At 45.5% G+C, this 13759-nt stretch overlaps 1 protein-coding gene across 3 annotated transcripts in view; it reads left to right on the top strand.

Annotated features, from left to right (window-relative positions):
* DAAM1 (dishevelled associated activator of morphogenesis 1) overlaps positions 1-13759 on the top strand; it is a 177984-nt gene that overhangs the window by 117975 nt on the left and 46250 nt on the right. For all 3 annotated transcript variants that reach the window (XM_032782373.2, XM_032782372.2, XM_032782371.2), the window contains exons 5-10: positions 8325-8419; positions 10010-10343; positions 11065-11175; positions 11269-11372; positions 12049-12115; positions 12809-12926. In XM_032782373.2, the coding sequence (XP_032638264.1) occupies positions 8325-8419; positions 10010-10343; positions 11065-11175; positions 11269-11372; positions 12049-12115; positions 12809-12926 (829 nt within the window). The remainder of the gene's footprint in view (positions 1-8324; positions 8420-10009; positions 10344-11064; positions 11176-11268; positions 11373-12048; positions 12116-12808; positions 12927-13759) is intronic.

Raw genomic sequence — 13759 nt, 5'->3', positions numbered from 1 at the left:
TGAACAGTGTTGCTGTGCAGTTCTGCTCCATTTTTCAAAAGAACCTGAGTGAATTCCAGTGGGAGCTGGATACCAGACTCCTTTATTTTCCTTTGAAAATTCCAGCCCCAGTGCCTCTTCAATATCTACTATTTGCAACAAATCTGGATCCCAGCTAATCTTGTTACTGACACCTCCTGTGTTTGCCCCTGACAGGGACACTGTATTACTCTGTGGGCTTCTTGATATGTGAATCCTGGAGACTGTAGGTGGAAACATTTTTCAAGGGCTATGGACATTGCATTGTGATGCAACTAAGCATTCTATGCATACACCATAACTTCGTCTCTCTGATGTGCGTGCAGGCAGGAGTGTATTTCTGGATACAAAAAGATTATTTTTACAGTCACTTAGCACAGATACAGACATGGTCCTTGCCATGAGAACTTGCAAGCTGAAAGACACAGATCAAGGAAGAATCCTTTGGGAGGCTGTAGTGCACTTGCTTTAATAGCTGCTTTTCAGACCACAGTTGCTTGGCATGTTAAATAGTCTCTTGCCTTTTTTCCATCTCTCTTCAAATATCAAAATCTCTCTTCAAGCACTGATTGCCGCTATAAGTGGGTAGGCAGTTAGACTATCCTGAGAGGCAACACTTAATTGCATGCTGCTCAGCAAATCACTTCATCTGAAAATTAGTATGAACGGCAGAAGCAAAAATCTTAACGAATTCAAAATGTTCAAGACAATTAGTAGTGAAGGGCCTAATTTGACACCCTTTGAAATCCTACATGTCTCAGTGTTGTAGCTCTTGCTGCATAATGACATCGAAAGCTCTAGGGCTTATCTATTCTTACCAGAGGATCGATGCTGCGGTGATTGATGCATCAGTGGTCGATTTACCGGGTCTAATGAAGACCGCTAAATTGACTGCCGATTGCTCTCCCGAGAAGAGTAAGGCTCTTCCCTCGACATTGCATAGTGAGACCCTGCAATAAGTCGATCTAAGCCACGTCGATTTGAGTTACACTATTCACGTAACTCAAATTGCGTAGTTTAAGTCAACACTTCCCTTTAGTGTAGACAAGGTCCTAGTTAAAAGGCCCTCGTTAACTTTACATCCAGACTTCCATAATAATCCTGGTGTTTTCTCATCCTCAAAAACTTTCTCTTTTTTTTTTTTTTTGAGCTGAAACTTTCCATGTTTGGTGTCAGCTCAGAGGCAATATATTTTCTTCTGGTCAGTTGTTTAGTTACGAGAGAGTTGATAAGATCAGTCTCGGCTCTAGTAACAGAATGAATGAAAATCCTCAGACTTGCTATGTAGCCATGGGCCAGGCGCTCAGTACCACAGCATTAGAGCCTTAGCAATACTGTGGGTAGGGAGAGACAAATGGAGCAGCATGGGGGAAGATAGGCTTACCCAGATTGGGGGAAGCTGGAGAGGCAGGGAAAAAGGTGAGCGGGAGAAGGTGAAGGGAAACTTGGGGTGCAGTTTAGGAAGATATTCGTGCATATGCTCAGAGAAGGGCAAGGGAGAGCTGGCTGGGCTGGGAATAGCCATGTGTAGGAGCTGAGTTTTTGTGATCAAGGCTTTTCAGCACTTCGGGAGCTCTGCAATGTCTTTGATCTCCTGGCAGTGCGGACACATCATTAAAGGGGCATGCCTGAAGAAAGGGACGAACGTTGCTTTTTGCTTTTTTTGGCATCTCAAAGCCCTGAACTTGTCTTTTTCTCTTTGGCTTTACCTCTGCTGTGTTGTCCAGGCCATGAGGCATGCCTCCCAGGCAGCTTTCATGAAGAGCAGCCAGCTGCCCTGTGGTGCCATAGGCAAAGACGCATGTCAGACACAGTTAGGATCTGCGAGGGCCCGATTCTGCCACACACACTCACCTCAAGTGCTGGCTTCCCGCATGAGTAGCACCACTGATCCAAGGGGCAGCTCAGAGTGCAATGTTTACCTCCTGGAAGGATGGCAGAGCTGGGTCTGTAGTGATTACAATGGAGGAAGTGTCTGTTGAAGCAGTAGCCCATTCGGATGCCCCAGCTGTCCAAGCAACTGCAATGGAGTAGTGCCACATGTGTGCTGTGTGTACAGAATAGTTGTTTCTGGTCACTGTAACGGCTCTAACAAGAGGCCCTTGATCAAAGAGAAGAGACACAGTATCTACACATACCCTGCTTTTTGGGCAGTCAGTGTCTTACCTAGTTACGCTGGCAGGAGTGAGTGCCAGGTAGAGGCAGCTGCAGTTAGTCTATCCTGTAAAAATACCCAGTGGCTAAGGGTGATGCTCACTCTCATCTCCACCACAGTCTGTGTCATCAGACTTGTGTGGGGAGCTCTGCAGGGAGCACAGCCCCCGCCCCCAGCCCCTTGTAGGGCTGTCTTGTGACCCCTCCATGGTCCCTGCACAGTCACAGGGTCTGAGCCCACTGGATCATTGTGAGTGCAGATCCTCCTCTAAAATGACCTACCGCCATGCTGCAGCATCCTCTTGCATTCCCCTGCCCTTCTGTGCAGGGACAGATGTGATGTCATTCTTGTACAGGCTCCCTGGGCATCTGGATTACCGTTCTCCTAAATGCTTAAAGAATTACAGTACTCCTAGTCCTGCACAGGCAGTATGGTGCCTATCGATCTGTCTGCGGAGATCATCGGGGGTGTTTTGTTACAAGATACTGTGATTGTATTGTACTGTATTTTTATTTCTGCCTCTTGGAAAGCTGCTGTCTCCCAAGGACCAAGCTGCTGATTGGACCCTAAACTTTCATTTAGTTTCTTCTAGCCCTGACAGTTGCAGAGCAAACATTCTAAGTGTGACTCAGCACTGGGTGGTCTGTGTGAGTTTGCAGATAGGCAGCCTGAAACAATAGGTCTGAGCTGCACAAACTGCTCCATTCATCTCTATGGTGTGTTGACTCTGGAACCTAATAGTAACCCAGAGGATGGCATGCACTACTTTGCTGCTGGTCATTCAGCTAACGTGTTCCATTGCTGTTGGATACAGGGGAGCAGATGCTGCTGTCAACGCTTGCTGCAGTGAAGTAAGAGGTCAGGTTAACTATGTACCTGCTCACACAGGGAAGAGGGAAAAAGCTGTAACCCTTACGTACTAGTAAAAGTCTCCACTGCTTCCTATACATTCCCAACATGTGCCCTGCCCTGTTATCTAACATTCTGGCTTCTGCTTGGCACTTTTCTAGCACAACTATGTACTGTCAGTTCAAACACCTGTGGCCTGCTGAAATGGGACAATGCAGTGGCTGTATTAAACTTCCCAAAAGTCTGGATTTTGGCTGTTTTTTTTCCCCCCTAAGTGTACCTGCTGCAGAATTCAGCATTAGCTCATCACAGCAAAACTGGAAGCCTTTCCCTGGACTTGAGCTTGCTGCAGAGCACCCAGGGCCTTGAGTTGTAGCAAAATCTACTGATTATGTAACACACAAACTCCCTGCTGCATCAGCATTTCCTCCCCTCCAGCTTCATGAGCGTCCTCAAAAATGTTGAAGAATAAGTCTTCATAACTGCTCAGTGTGAGCCCAACTCTGATTCTGTTGTTGTAATCATCATGGGAGTTTTCCCATTGACTCGAATGGGAGCAGGGTAACGGCTGAGTACACCTTCCTAGATCAGAGGGAGACCCCTCTCTGGATGAGCTTTCTTTATTTGATCACCTTAAAGCTACATTAAGGTGGTATCATAGGCCTGGTCTACACTGGGTGGGGATCGATCTAAGATACGTCGACTTCAGCTATACTATTCTCGTAGCTGAAGTTGCATATCTTAGATCGACTTAGATTGACTTACTTCACGTCCTCGCAGCGCGGGATCAACGGCCGCCACTCCCCCATCAACTCCGCTTCCACCTCTCACCCTGGTGGAGTTCCGGAGTCGACGGGGAGTGCGTTTGGGGATCGATGTGTTGCTTCTAGACGAGACGCGATACATCGATCCCCGATAGATCGATCACCGCCTGCCGATCCAGCGGGTAATATAGACATACCCTAAGTTGTCTCTCTTGCTATGTCCAAGGGAGTCTTTGATGAGCCCTGTTTTGTGACAGCCTGGCTGACCAGTGGGAGGTTTCGGAGCTACTCAGAGTAGGCCAGGGCTGCTCTCATCAATATTTGACCCTTTTCTCCCCTTGGGTAAATGAGAATTCTGCAAGCCACCATCTCCCCTGGGTGAAAAACCCCTTCTCCCTTTGCTGAAAGGAACAAATGCAGGCATTTGCCTACTTGCTACCAGTCAGAGACGCTCTAGTCCTTTGGCCTGTGTGTTTGCAATTTTCTTATGGTACGGTATGCCTAGTGTGGATAAACTGCATAATGGTGTTCCTCAGATGTGGGCACTGGGTTATGGGGTCATAAATGCCTCAACTATTCATTGTCCTGGTGTATATAAAACACTTCAGCTGTGCTGGAGGAGATTAAATGTACCCCCACTGGATTTCAGTTGAATTTTACAGTGAATTACTCTCATGGAGCGGTGACATCATCCATCAGACATTTCTGCAGGGCAGCTTCCTCCCTTGTAACATGGAGGTGACAGCTGTCCAATTGCATCACCAGCCAGCAGGCAGCTTGAGCGGAAGCAGTAACCATTTAAAAAAAACCAACCTTCCCCCCGCCCCCCCCCTTTTTTTTCTTTGTTCACTTTTGCTTGGAGTCTCACTGGTCTCCATTTCCCTCTGTTTTGAAACAAAATCCAGCGGTCTATGAGGGGATAAGCCGATGAGTAATGTGCCGGACCAAGCTGATGCCTTTGTGGGCATCCTTGATGTATAAGTCCAGAATACTTACTGTTAACAGTAACATGTGCAAGAGAGAGACAAGCTAAATTTAACACATGTTTAAAACCCAATTTGTAGGGGGAAAGATAGCTCAGGGCCTGCTAAACCGAGGGTTGTGAGTTCAGTCCTTGAGGGGGCCATTTAGGGATCTGGGGCAAAAATGTGTCAGGTATGGTACTTGGTCCTGCTGTGAAGGCAGGGGACTGGACTCAATAATCTTTCAAGGTCCCTTCCAGTTCTATGAGATAGGTATAGCTCCATATTAAAAATAAAAATAAAAAAATATGCAGGCTCAGGCCTGTTATGTTCAAACTCGCATACTCCTTCCTGGTGTTACCCACTCATGATTTTTATCGTGAGTCTTGTGATAATTTAGTGTCTGTCTTAATGCCCCAGTTCCTGACATTCTGTGACTTGTGACAAGCTCAGCTTTGATTTTAAAAAGTAAATGTCTGGCCTTCCTGCTTGAGGAGAGAGCTTGAAAATGGGAACTCTACAGGCTGAAAAAACAGATTGTTGGGTGGGACATCCAGTATTTGATTATTATTATTATTATTTTTTAAGTCTCATCATTTTGGGGAGGCCTGACTCATATTTTTTGGCTGGGTTTGGCAGTGCTGTGGTCACCCACTTTCCTGCCCCCCAGTAAAGCAGAAGGAGTTACTATTTTACAGAGAAAGATGGAAGGGAGCATCTTCTAGTGGTTAGAGCATAGGACCAGGAGTCAGGAGATTTGGCCGCTCTTTCTGGCTGTGGCCAATGTGCAAGTCATTTGGGCCCAAATCCTCAAAAGTATTTAGGCCCCTAACTCCTGTTGAAACCAGTGTGAGTTGGGTTTCTGAATGCCTGAGGATCAGGGTCCTAGCCCCTCTCTACTTCAGTTTCCTTAGCTATTAAATAGGGGTGATCCCCCCTGAAGTCAGAGGCTTGCTGAGGGTCAAGGCATGAATATCTGGGAAGCGGTAAGCCAGCTGGATGGCTGGGATCTGGCCACCCAGGCTGGAAAGTCCGGACTGGCTTCCCAGTCAAGGTTCCTTGCCTCAGTGGGACCAGCAGGATCTGGGACAGACAGAAAAATAGCAACTGTTGCGTGGTTTATATGGAGTGAGTTTGGTAATTTCAGGCCGGTTCCCGGTGGACCGGCATTCACATGCCCCAAGCCCCACCATGATCTACACCAGGGGTCGGCAGCCTTTCAGAAGTGGTGTGCCGAGTCTTCATTTATTCACTCTAATTTAAGGTTTTGTGTACCAGTAATACATTTTAACGTTATTAGAAGGTCTCTTTCTATAAGTCTATAATATAGAACTAAACTAGTGTTGTATGTAAAGTAAATAAGGTTTTTAAAATGTTTAAGAAGCTTAATTTAAAATTAAAATAAAATGCAGTGCCCCCCCGGACTGGTGGCCAGGACCCGGGCAGCGTGAGTGCCACTGAAAATCAGCTCGTATGCTGCCTTCGGCACCCGTGCCATAGGTTGCCTACCCCTGATCTACACTGATTGATTGCTCTCTTGTTGGCAACCTCAGCAGAGGCCAGGGCTTGAATCGGCTGTTGAGACTGAACTACTCACTCACCTGTGCTGATATAAATGGCCTGTTCCAGTCCAGATTTGAGGCTCCATGACAGAGCTGGTGGGGGAAGCCTGGCAGTAGCAATGCCTCTAGCTGTGCCTGCGCTCATAGACAAGACCATCACAAGGTTATCAGTCTGGCAGTTTTCACAACTGCTAAGCTTCACACAAGCAAAATTAAAGCTAAATAGTGTATAGACCTGTACACAGCATATATTTAATCCAAGGTGGGCTGCTTACGACTGGGGGATTATTGCCATGAGAGTTTAGTGAGACTTCTCTTCTTTTTTGGACCCAACATGAATGCGGAGCACCTGAAATTAGGGGTGTGTCAGCTCCAGATATTTAAGGGAATTCCACTCAGACACAAACTCTGCTACACAGTCCTGTGGTGCATTCAGATCTGCTGACAGAGTAGTGTAGAGTGATAGCCTTTATGCACATCCCTCACCCTTGCCCTGTGAAGGACTGGCTTGAACTTTTAATCTAGAGACAGCTGTGTTGTAAACGGAGCCCATCGAGTATACAGCATAACACCCACCCCTTATCTCATGATCAAGGAAGTGCAGCTGAAGCTCTGGTGGTGAAATTGTTTGGCCTTTACCCACGAGCAGAAAAGGCTGAGCGCTCCAAGGGGGAGGGAACGGGACTTTTCAGATCTGGCTCCAATTCCTGGTTCTGCCTCTAGCCTGCTGTGTGGCATTTCTCCTCTCTGGGTCTCTGCTGCCACTCCCATCTTTAGTCTGGTCTGTTCAGGGTACATCTGGGCTTTGTGCTGGAGGGGTCATTCCTAGCTGGAGAAGATAGAACCTGTGCTAGTTTGGATCAAACTAGCATGCTAATAATAGAAGCGTCACTGCAGTGGCATGAGCAGCAGGAGGGGTTAGCCGCCCAAGTACAGGCCTAGCAACTCAGAATCCTACTAAGGGTGGCTAGCCCTTCCTGCGGCTTGCACTGCCATGGCTACACTTCTATTTTCAGCATGCCCATTCAGTCAGAGCTGGCGCGGGTATGTCTCCTCAAATTGGAAATTTCACTTCCAGCTCCAAGTGCAGACCTACCTTATATTAGATTTAAAGTCTATAAGATCAGAAGGGACCATCACAATCATCTAGTCTGACCTCCTGCACATTGCAGGCCACAGAACTTCACCCACCCACTCCTGGAATAGACCCCTAACTTCCGGCTGTTACACTGAAGTCCTCAAATCACAATTTAAAGAGTTCAAGTTACAGAGAATCCACCATTTGCACTGTTTAAACCTACAAGTGACCTGTGCCTCAACAGAGTGTGGCCTCTTCATAGCAAGGGCAGATTCTTACAATGTGATCTCAGTTGGGGCCTCAAGGTGCTACTGTAGTGCAAATTAGGAACTAGTTTCAGATATAAGATTCACTGCCCGTTTATGTTAAATTGCTGAGTTTGGAATGAAGTTCTTCCTGGCTACTAAACCGACAGAAAATCTGAGCTCTTTGGGGCAGGGGCTGTCTTTGTTCTGTGTCCGTGGAGCACCTGGTACAGTGGGGCCCTGGTCTATCACTGGGACTCTCATTCCTACTGCAAATAAATATTTTCTCCTAGCACATTACTGTACACACAGTTTGACGATTACTAGGTACATCTGCTCAGTGACCAGTTTGATAGAAGTTGAATAGTACAGTGGAGTCGCATCATAGGCACATTTAACTTGCACGATTTTGACTGTACGTACTCAGCAAAACAAAACAAAAAAGAGAAAATTTAAATACTGTACCTGTAGTGTGGGCATTTCCACTCGTCATTCCACTGAATGAGTGTTCGACTATATGCAAATTTCGCCTTACACGCTGACTTCAGAACCTATCTCCTGCATAAGATGCGATTCCCTTGTACAACAAATGTTGTTTTGCTGTTGCAATACCCCTTACTGTAATTACGTATTTACGCTGCTGACAGAGAGCCAAACCCTGTTGTATAAATCTGCCTTTCTCCATTTACAGAGAAAATCACTGATAGCTTTGGAAAAAGAAGATGAGGAGGAGAGAAATAAAACAATAGAGAGTTTGAAGACGGCACTGAGGACAAAACCAATGAGGCAATTCTTTTCTCTTTCCTTGCTTTGGTGCCACTGTTTTCCAACACAGGCAGCTGCAGTTAGTCCATCCAGTAAAAATGCCCAATTGCTGAGGGTGATGCTCACTCCCATCTCGTCCACAGGAATCTTAAAATAGAAATATCTGTTTATATTATTGATAGATGAGAGGCATAGTCAGTGCTGAACTTGAGACTTGAAGCTGTGGACTTTTGAAGTGCAGTCTCAGCTCAGATCTTAGCTACTTTGTGGGACTACCAGATCTCCTTTCGTCTCCTCGTCTGCAAGATGGGGCACGATGAGCTCTACTAGGACTGTGTGGGAACCAGAATTCCCGTTTCATAGGAAATTGTGCTTTTGAAATTTGCTTTCACTCCAGATTGGAATGGCGCTCTGAACATTCAAATTTCCCTTGAAACATTTTTTGGGGCAAAAAATTGTTTTGTGTCAATCAAAACCTTTTGTTTTGGTTTTGACTCATTTTATATTTTGCTAAAGTATAACAAAAACCCTGAAAATTATTTTGGAAAAAAAAAATTGAAATGCTTCATATTGATTTTTTTTTTTTCTTTCTAAATCAAATTTTGCTGAAATTAACCCGTGCCCGCTAACCCTTTAGATTTCATTGCGTTGGTATTTGCTGGCGGAAGACTGTTTTGTTGGGAAGTTTTGAACCAACTTCAATATCTGGAGTGTCCCTGTGAGTGTGAAAAGTACTGTGTGGCTCCATAAAGTATTTCCGCTTCACAGTGAAAAGATAGGCTGTGAAACAAACAGCGCTGAATGTATCACCAAAGGGGACTAAGGTATTAGGCATCCAACTCCCACTGAAATCCAAGGGATTTACTTCATTACCTTAGGTGCCTTTGAAAATCCCAGCCTCTGATTTTGGGCAAAACTTTTCAAAGGTGCCCAAATGGTTTAGGAGCCTAAATCCCCCATTGAGAGTCAATGGGGTATAGGGGCTTTAAAAATGTTTACTCTTTGGGGCTGTTCTTTCTTCCACTGAAAGGAGTGTTAGTTTTGCCACTGGCTTTGGCTGGAGAGCGAGGAGCCTGGAGTATCAAATGACCTTCCCCTGAGGGCCGGTGTAAGGCAAGCTGGGGTGTAAATCTGTAGCACACTAGTCTGCATGCGCTAACTGGCCGTGTGGACTCTGCTGTCACATGCTGAATGTTCCCTGATGCGTTTTGATCTGCTCCTCTTTAGAACAAGAGCGGATCAAAGCGCACATGGACATTTTTAGTGCGCTATAGCAGGATCCAAAGGGCAGTTAGTGCACGGCAAACTAGTGTGTGTTGTAGATTTACCCCCAGCTTGCCAGGCACTAATTTTGCCATCTAGACAAGCCCTCAGATTGTGATTAACCCTTTTACTGCTGGGCATCCACCTCATCTGCCGTTGTCTGTTATCATACACTGGAATTAACAGCATGCTCTTGGGTGTTCATCCACTCAGCAGGTGCCTTCTGCCAGGAGAGAATGCACCTGCCATACACGGCATCAGCTGAGTGAGTTAACAAATGCAGTAGTGTCTAACATGTAGATCAAGGGATTCTTTCTATTGATTTTAACGTGCTCTTCTTCATGACAGGTTTGTAACCAGATTTATCGACTTGGATGGCTTGACGTGTATTCTGAACTTTCTGAAAAGCATGGACTATGAGACCTCGGAGTCTCGAATACATACCTCTCTCATTGGGTGTATAAAAGCACTAATGAACAACTCTCAAGGACGGGCTCATGTCCTGGCCCATCCAGAGAGTATTAATGTAATTGCTCAGAGTCTGAGCACCGAGAACATAAAGACAAAGGTGGCAGTGCTGGAAATCATGGGCGCTGTGTGCCTGGTTCCTGGGGGTCACAAAAAGGTATTGGAGGCCATGCTGCATTACCAGAAATACGCCAGCGAAAGGACTCGCTTTCAGGTACGTGGTCTTCGTTTTCTCCTCATGCTTCATAAACTCCTATACTCAGGTTTACGCAGCATTTGAGAGGGGAAGATTCTCTCCCCTGCCCTTCTCTGTTTCCTTTATGCTACCTGACTGGAAACTGGATGCAAGCCCCTAGCTACTCAGAGACCCCTCCTACACCTCCTTCTCAGGGGGCACATGGAGAGTGAGCGAGGCCAGGGCACAATGCACTCTGGCAGTCTCCAGCCAAGGGATAGCCCTTTGGGGACCATCGCCAGACAGTGCAAGTTCTGCTCTGGTATGAGCCAGGGCTGAGCAGAAAACCAGGGAACTGGAGCTGCAGCTTTCCCCTGAATCCCCTTGTTTTACCTGGCAGAGGATGGATGTAGTCTTGGAGCCTGAAAATTCCCAGTGTCCTGCAAGCTGAATTCCATTGAATAACAGAGTTACTGGTTTATAAGGAAATAAAGCAAGCTAACTCGCTTTTGCAGCGCGATTGGAATTTTAAAGCTCCAGGACTGTAACAGCCCTGGAAGATATGATGTACCAATTCGACATTAACAGCTGTAGAAGTGTCTCTCTAGTCATTTAAACCCTGTAAATGGGTTACCATTACCAGATGTATGTAGGGCTTATCAGGTTTCTGGGAGCCCACAAACGAGTCGTTCAAATCTTCGTGGTTTGTTTCTGCGGCACATTTTTTCACCCTGTGGCATATCTGTCGTCTGATTGACAGACACTGATTAATGACTTGGATAAAAGCACGGGAAGGTATCGAGACGAAGTGAATCTAAAGACAGCCATCATGTCCTTCATTAATGCGGTCCTGAGCCAAGGGGCTGGAGTGGTAAGTTGTGTGTGGCTCTTTGAGGGGCTCTTTTAAATACAGTTTCGGTAGAGCCACATCCTGCAACGTTCACCCTTTGCCTTTTCTTTTCAGGAAAGTCTGGATTTCAGACTCCACCTTAGATATGAATTTCTAATGCTAGGAATTCAACCAGTCATTGATAAACTAAGGGAGCATGAAAATTCAACGTTAGACAGGTAAGGAAAACTATTCAATAACTTTCAGCTCATCTGCTGTATTCATCCTTTTCTTGTGTGCTAGCTTCCTCTTTTTAAGGACTCCCTCGCTGGTGCTCAGAGTGACATCCACATGTTTCTAGATTCTTTGGCTCTAAGCAGAATCCATGTAGTGTAACATTTGGCAAAAGTCTGCCTAACCCGCACTGAAATTAATGGGGGTTTACTCAGCCCTGGCTGATTGTTATGTACATTGAAAGCTTACACTTATCAGCCATCTAGGGTGAAATTCACCCCTGTGCAGAGGGCAGGCACACGGCCTATCTTCACCCTAATTTTAAATTTGAAGTGGCATTATAGACCTTGGGAGTTTCACCACTAGTTGGTCAGAGCAGAATTTTTCCTTCTTCCAAAGGACTGTCAGAGAGAGAGAGAGAGAGAGAGAGAGCATTACTATGATACTCTTAAGATGTTAAGCATTTTAGAGTGCGTAGCTGACAGGCCTTACTCTGATAACTGCCATTTTGTTATTACTGTTTAACCATCCTATAAATATGTAGATGTTGCTGATATTCTCTAGAAAATCCTTGCTAATTATTGATTTTGAAACCCTTCAAATCAGTTGATTACTCGTCTCTATCTTAAGTGCTGTTTTAAACATCTGTTTTCTAAATGGTCTGTTTTTCTTCCCCACCAGGCATTTAGATTTTTTTGAAATGCTTAGAAATGAAGATGAACTGGAATTTGCCAAAAGATTTGAACTAGTATGTATGCTGCCTATAGCTGCACTTTTTGATGTTTGTTTGAAATCAGCATATTGTTTTGGTTAAAATTGGGAGATGGGCGGGGGGAGCCTGAATTCTGTATTGACGTTGGGTAAACCACTTACCCCTTTTCTGCCTCTGCGTCCTCTCTATAAAATGGGGATAATACTCGCATCAGAGAGGTTTGCAGTCTGAATGGACTGATGTTGGAAAGTGCTCTGGTATGGAAGAGGCAGTTAGTGCAATGGGATGGGATTCGGGAGTCCAGGATTCAGTTCTGAGCTCAGTTACAGGCTCCTGGTGCAACCTTCCGCAAGTCATTTAATCTACCCTCTGCCCTGGTTTCTTCTTCCATAATACAACTTGGAACGATAATGCTTTCTTACCTAGCCAGGGTGTTTTGTGGATAAATTCTTAAATGTTTGAGGCACTGAAATACTTGGATTGACCCATATAAGTACCTACATAGACTGATCCTAGGGTAGATTGTGCCCTTCATATTTTATTTTATTTTATTTTATTTATTTTCTAGATTATGTCCTTGGTCTTTCATGCAGTGCTCTAGCACTGAGATAGTTGGATCAGGTTCTCTTTGGCTTGTTGACCTACCGTTAGGAGAGCTGTGAAAATGCTAAGTAGCAACACTGGGTCCACGTCTTTTCTTTTTATCTTTGTGTTCAATTTGTCCCCCAGGTTCACATAGACACGAAGAGTGCCACTCAGATGTTTGAACTGGCGAGGAAGAGGCTGACTCACACAGAAGCGTATCCGCACTTTATGTCTATCCTTCATCACTGTCTCCAAATGCCTTGTGAGTAGACAAATCCATTTACAGCCCTTCTGGAGGGCATAAGGAATTAATGTTGCAAGTGGCTTCGTATTTCAGTCTTACCAGAAAATCTCTGATTTCTCCTGGAGCTGAAGTAGAACAATTACTGTACACAATGCATAATACAATGTGGATACCTTTTAATTTCTTAATTTTTGGCAGCAAACTAAAGTTAGCATGGGAAGAGGCAGACTGCTGTAGTGGGCAGAGCATTAGATTGGGATTTGGGAGACCTGACTTCTAATCCCAGATCTGCCTCTGACTCACTGTGTGATCTTGGCCAAGTCACTTTCCCTGTCTATCTTCTCTGTTGAGGCCTTGGTTACACTTGTGGTGAAGTATAGGGGCCAGTGTAGCTACACGCCACAGCAAAAGTCAGGCTGCATCCACACTGCGGTGTGTAGCTACATGCGTCCTGGAAAGGTTCTGGTAGCAGGAGGCAGCAGGGAACTGCCAAGCCTTTCCCCACTGCCAGAGCCTTTCACTGCGGCAGGGAAAGGCTCCCATAATGGGATACGACACTGCTAAAGATTGCAGAGTAGTCACTGGAGGCACTGCTTGGATGTGTAGAGAACAATGTAGGGTGGACACACACCGTAAGAGTCAGGTATGTCTCCACTCACCGAAGAAGTGCCTAACTGTCTACACTGCTATTTATATCTGTGCTAGTTGGGTGTTGTCATAAACAGATAGCTAAGGGTTAATGTTTCTTTTACCTGTAAAGGGTTAACAAAGGGAACCAAACACCTGACCAGAGGACCAATCAGGAAACAAGATTTTTCAAATCTCAAGGGAGGGAAGTTTTGGGTGTGTGT

This window comes from Chelonoidis abingdonii, chromosome 4, assembly GCF_003597395.2.
Source record: "Chelonoidis abingdonii isolate Lonesome George chromosome 4, CheloAbing_2.0, whole genome shotgun sequence".
Lineage (NCBI taxonomy): Eukaryota > Metazoa > Chordata > Testudines > Testudinidae > Chelonoidis > Chelonoidis abingdonii.
The sequence above is the reverse complement of the archived record's forward strand: the minus strand, read 5'-3'. Positions and strand labels throughout refer to the sequence as shown.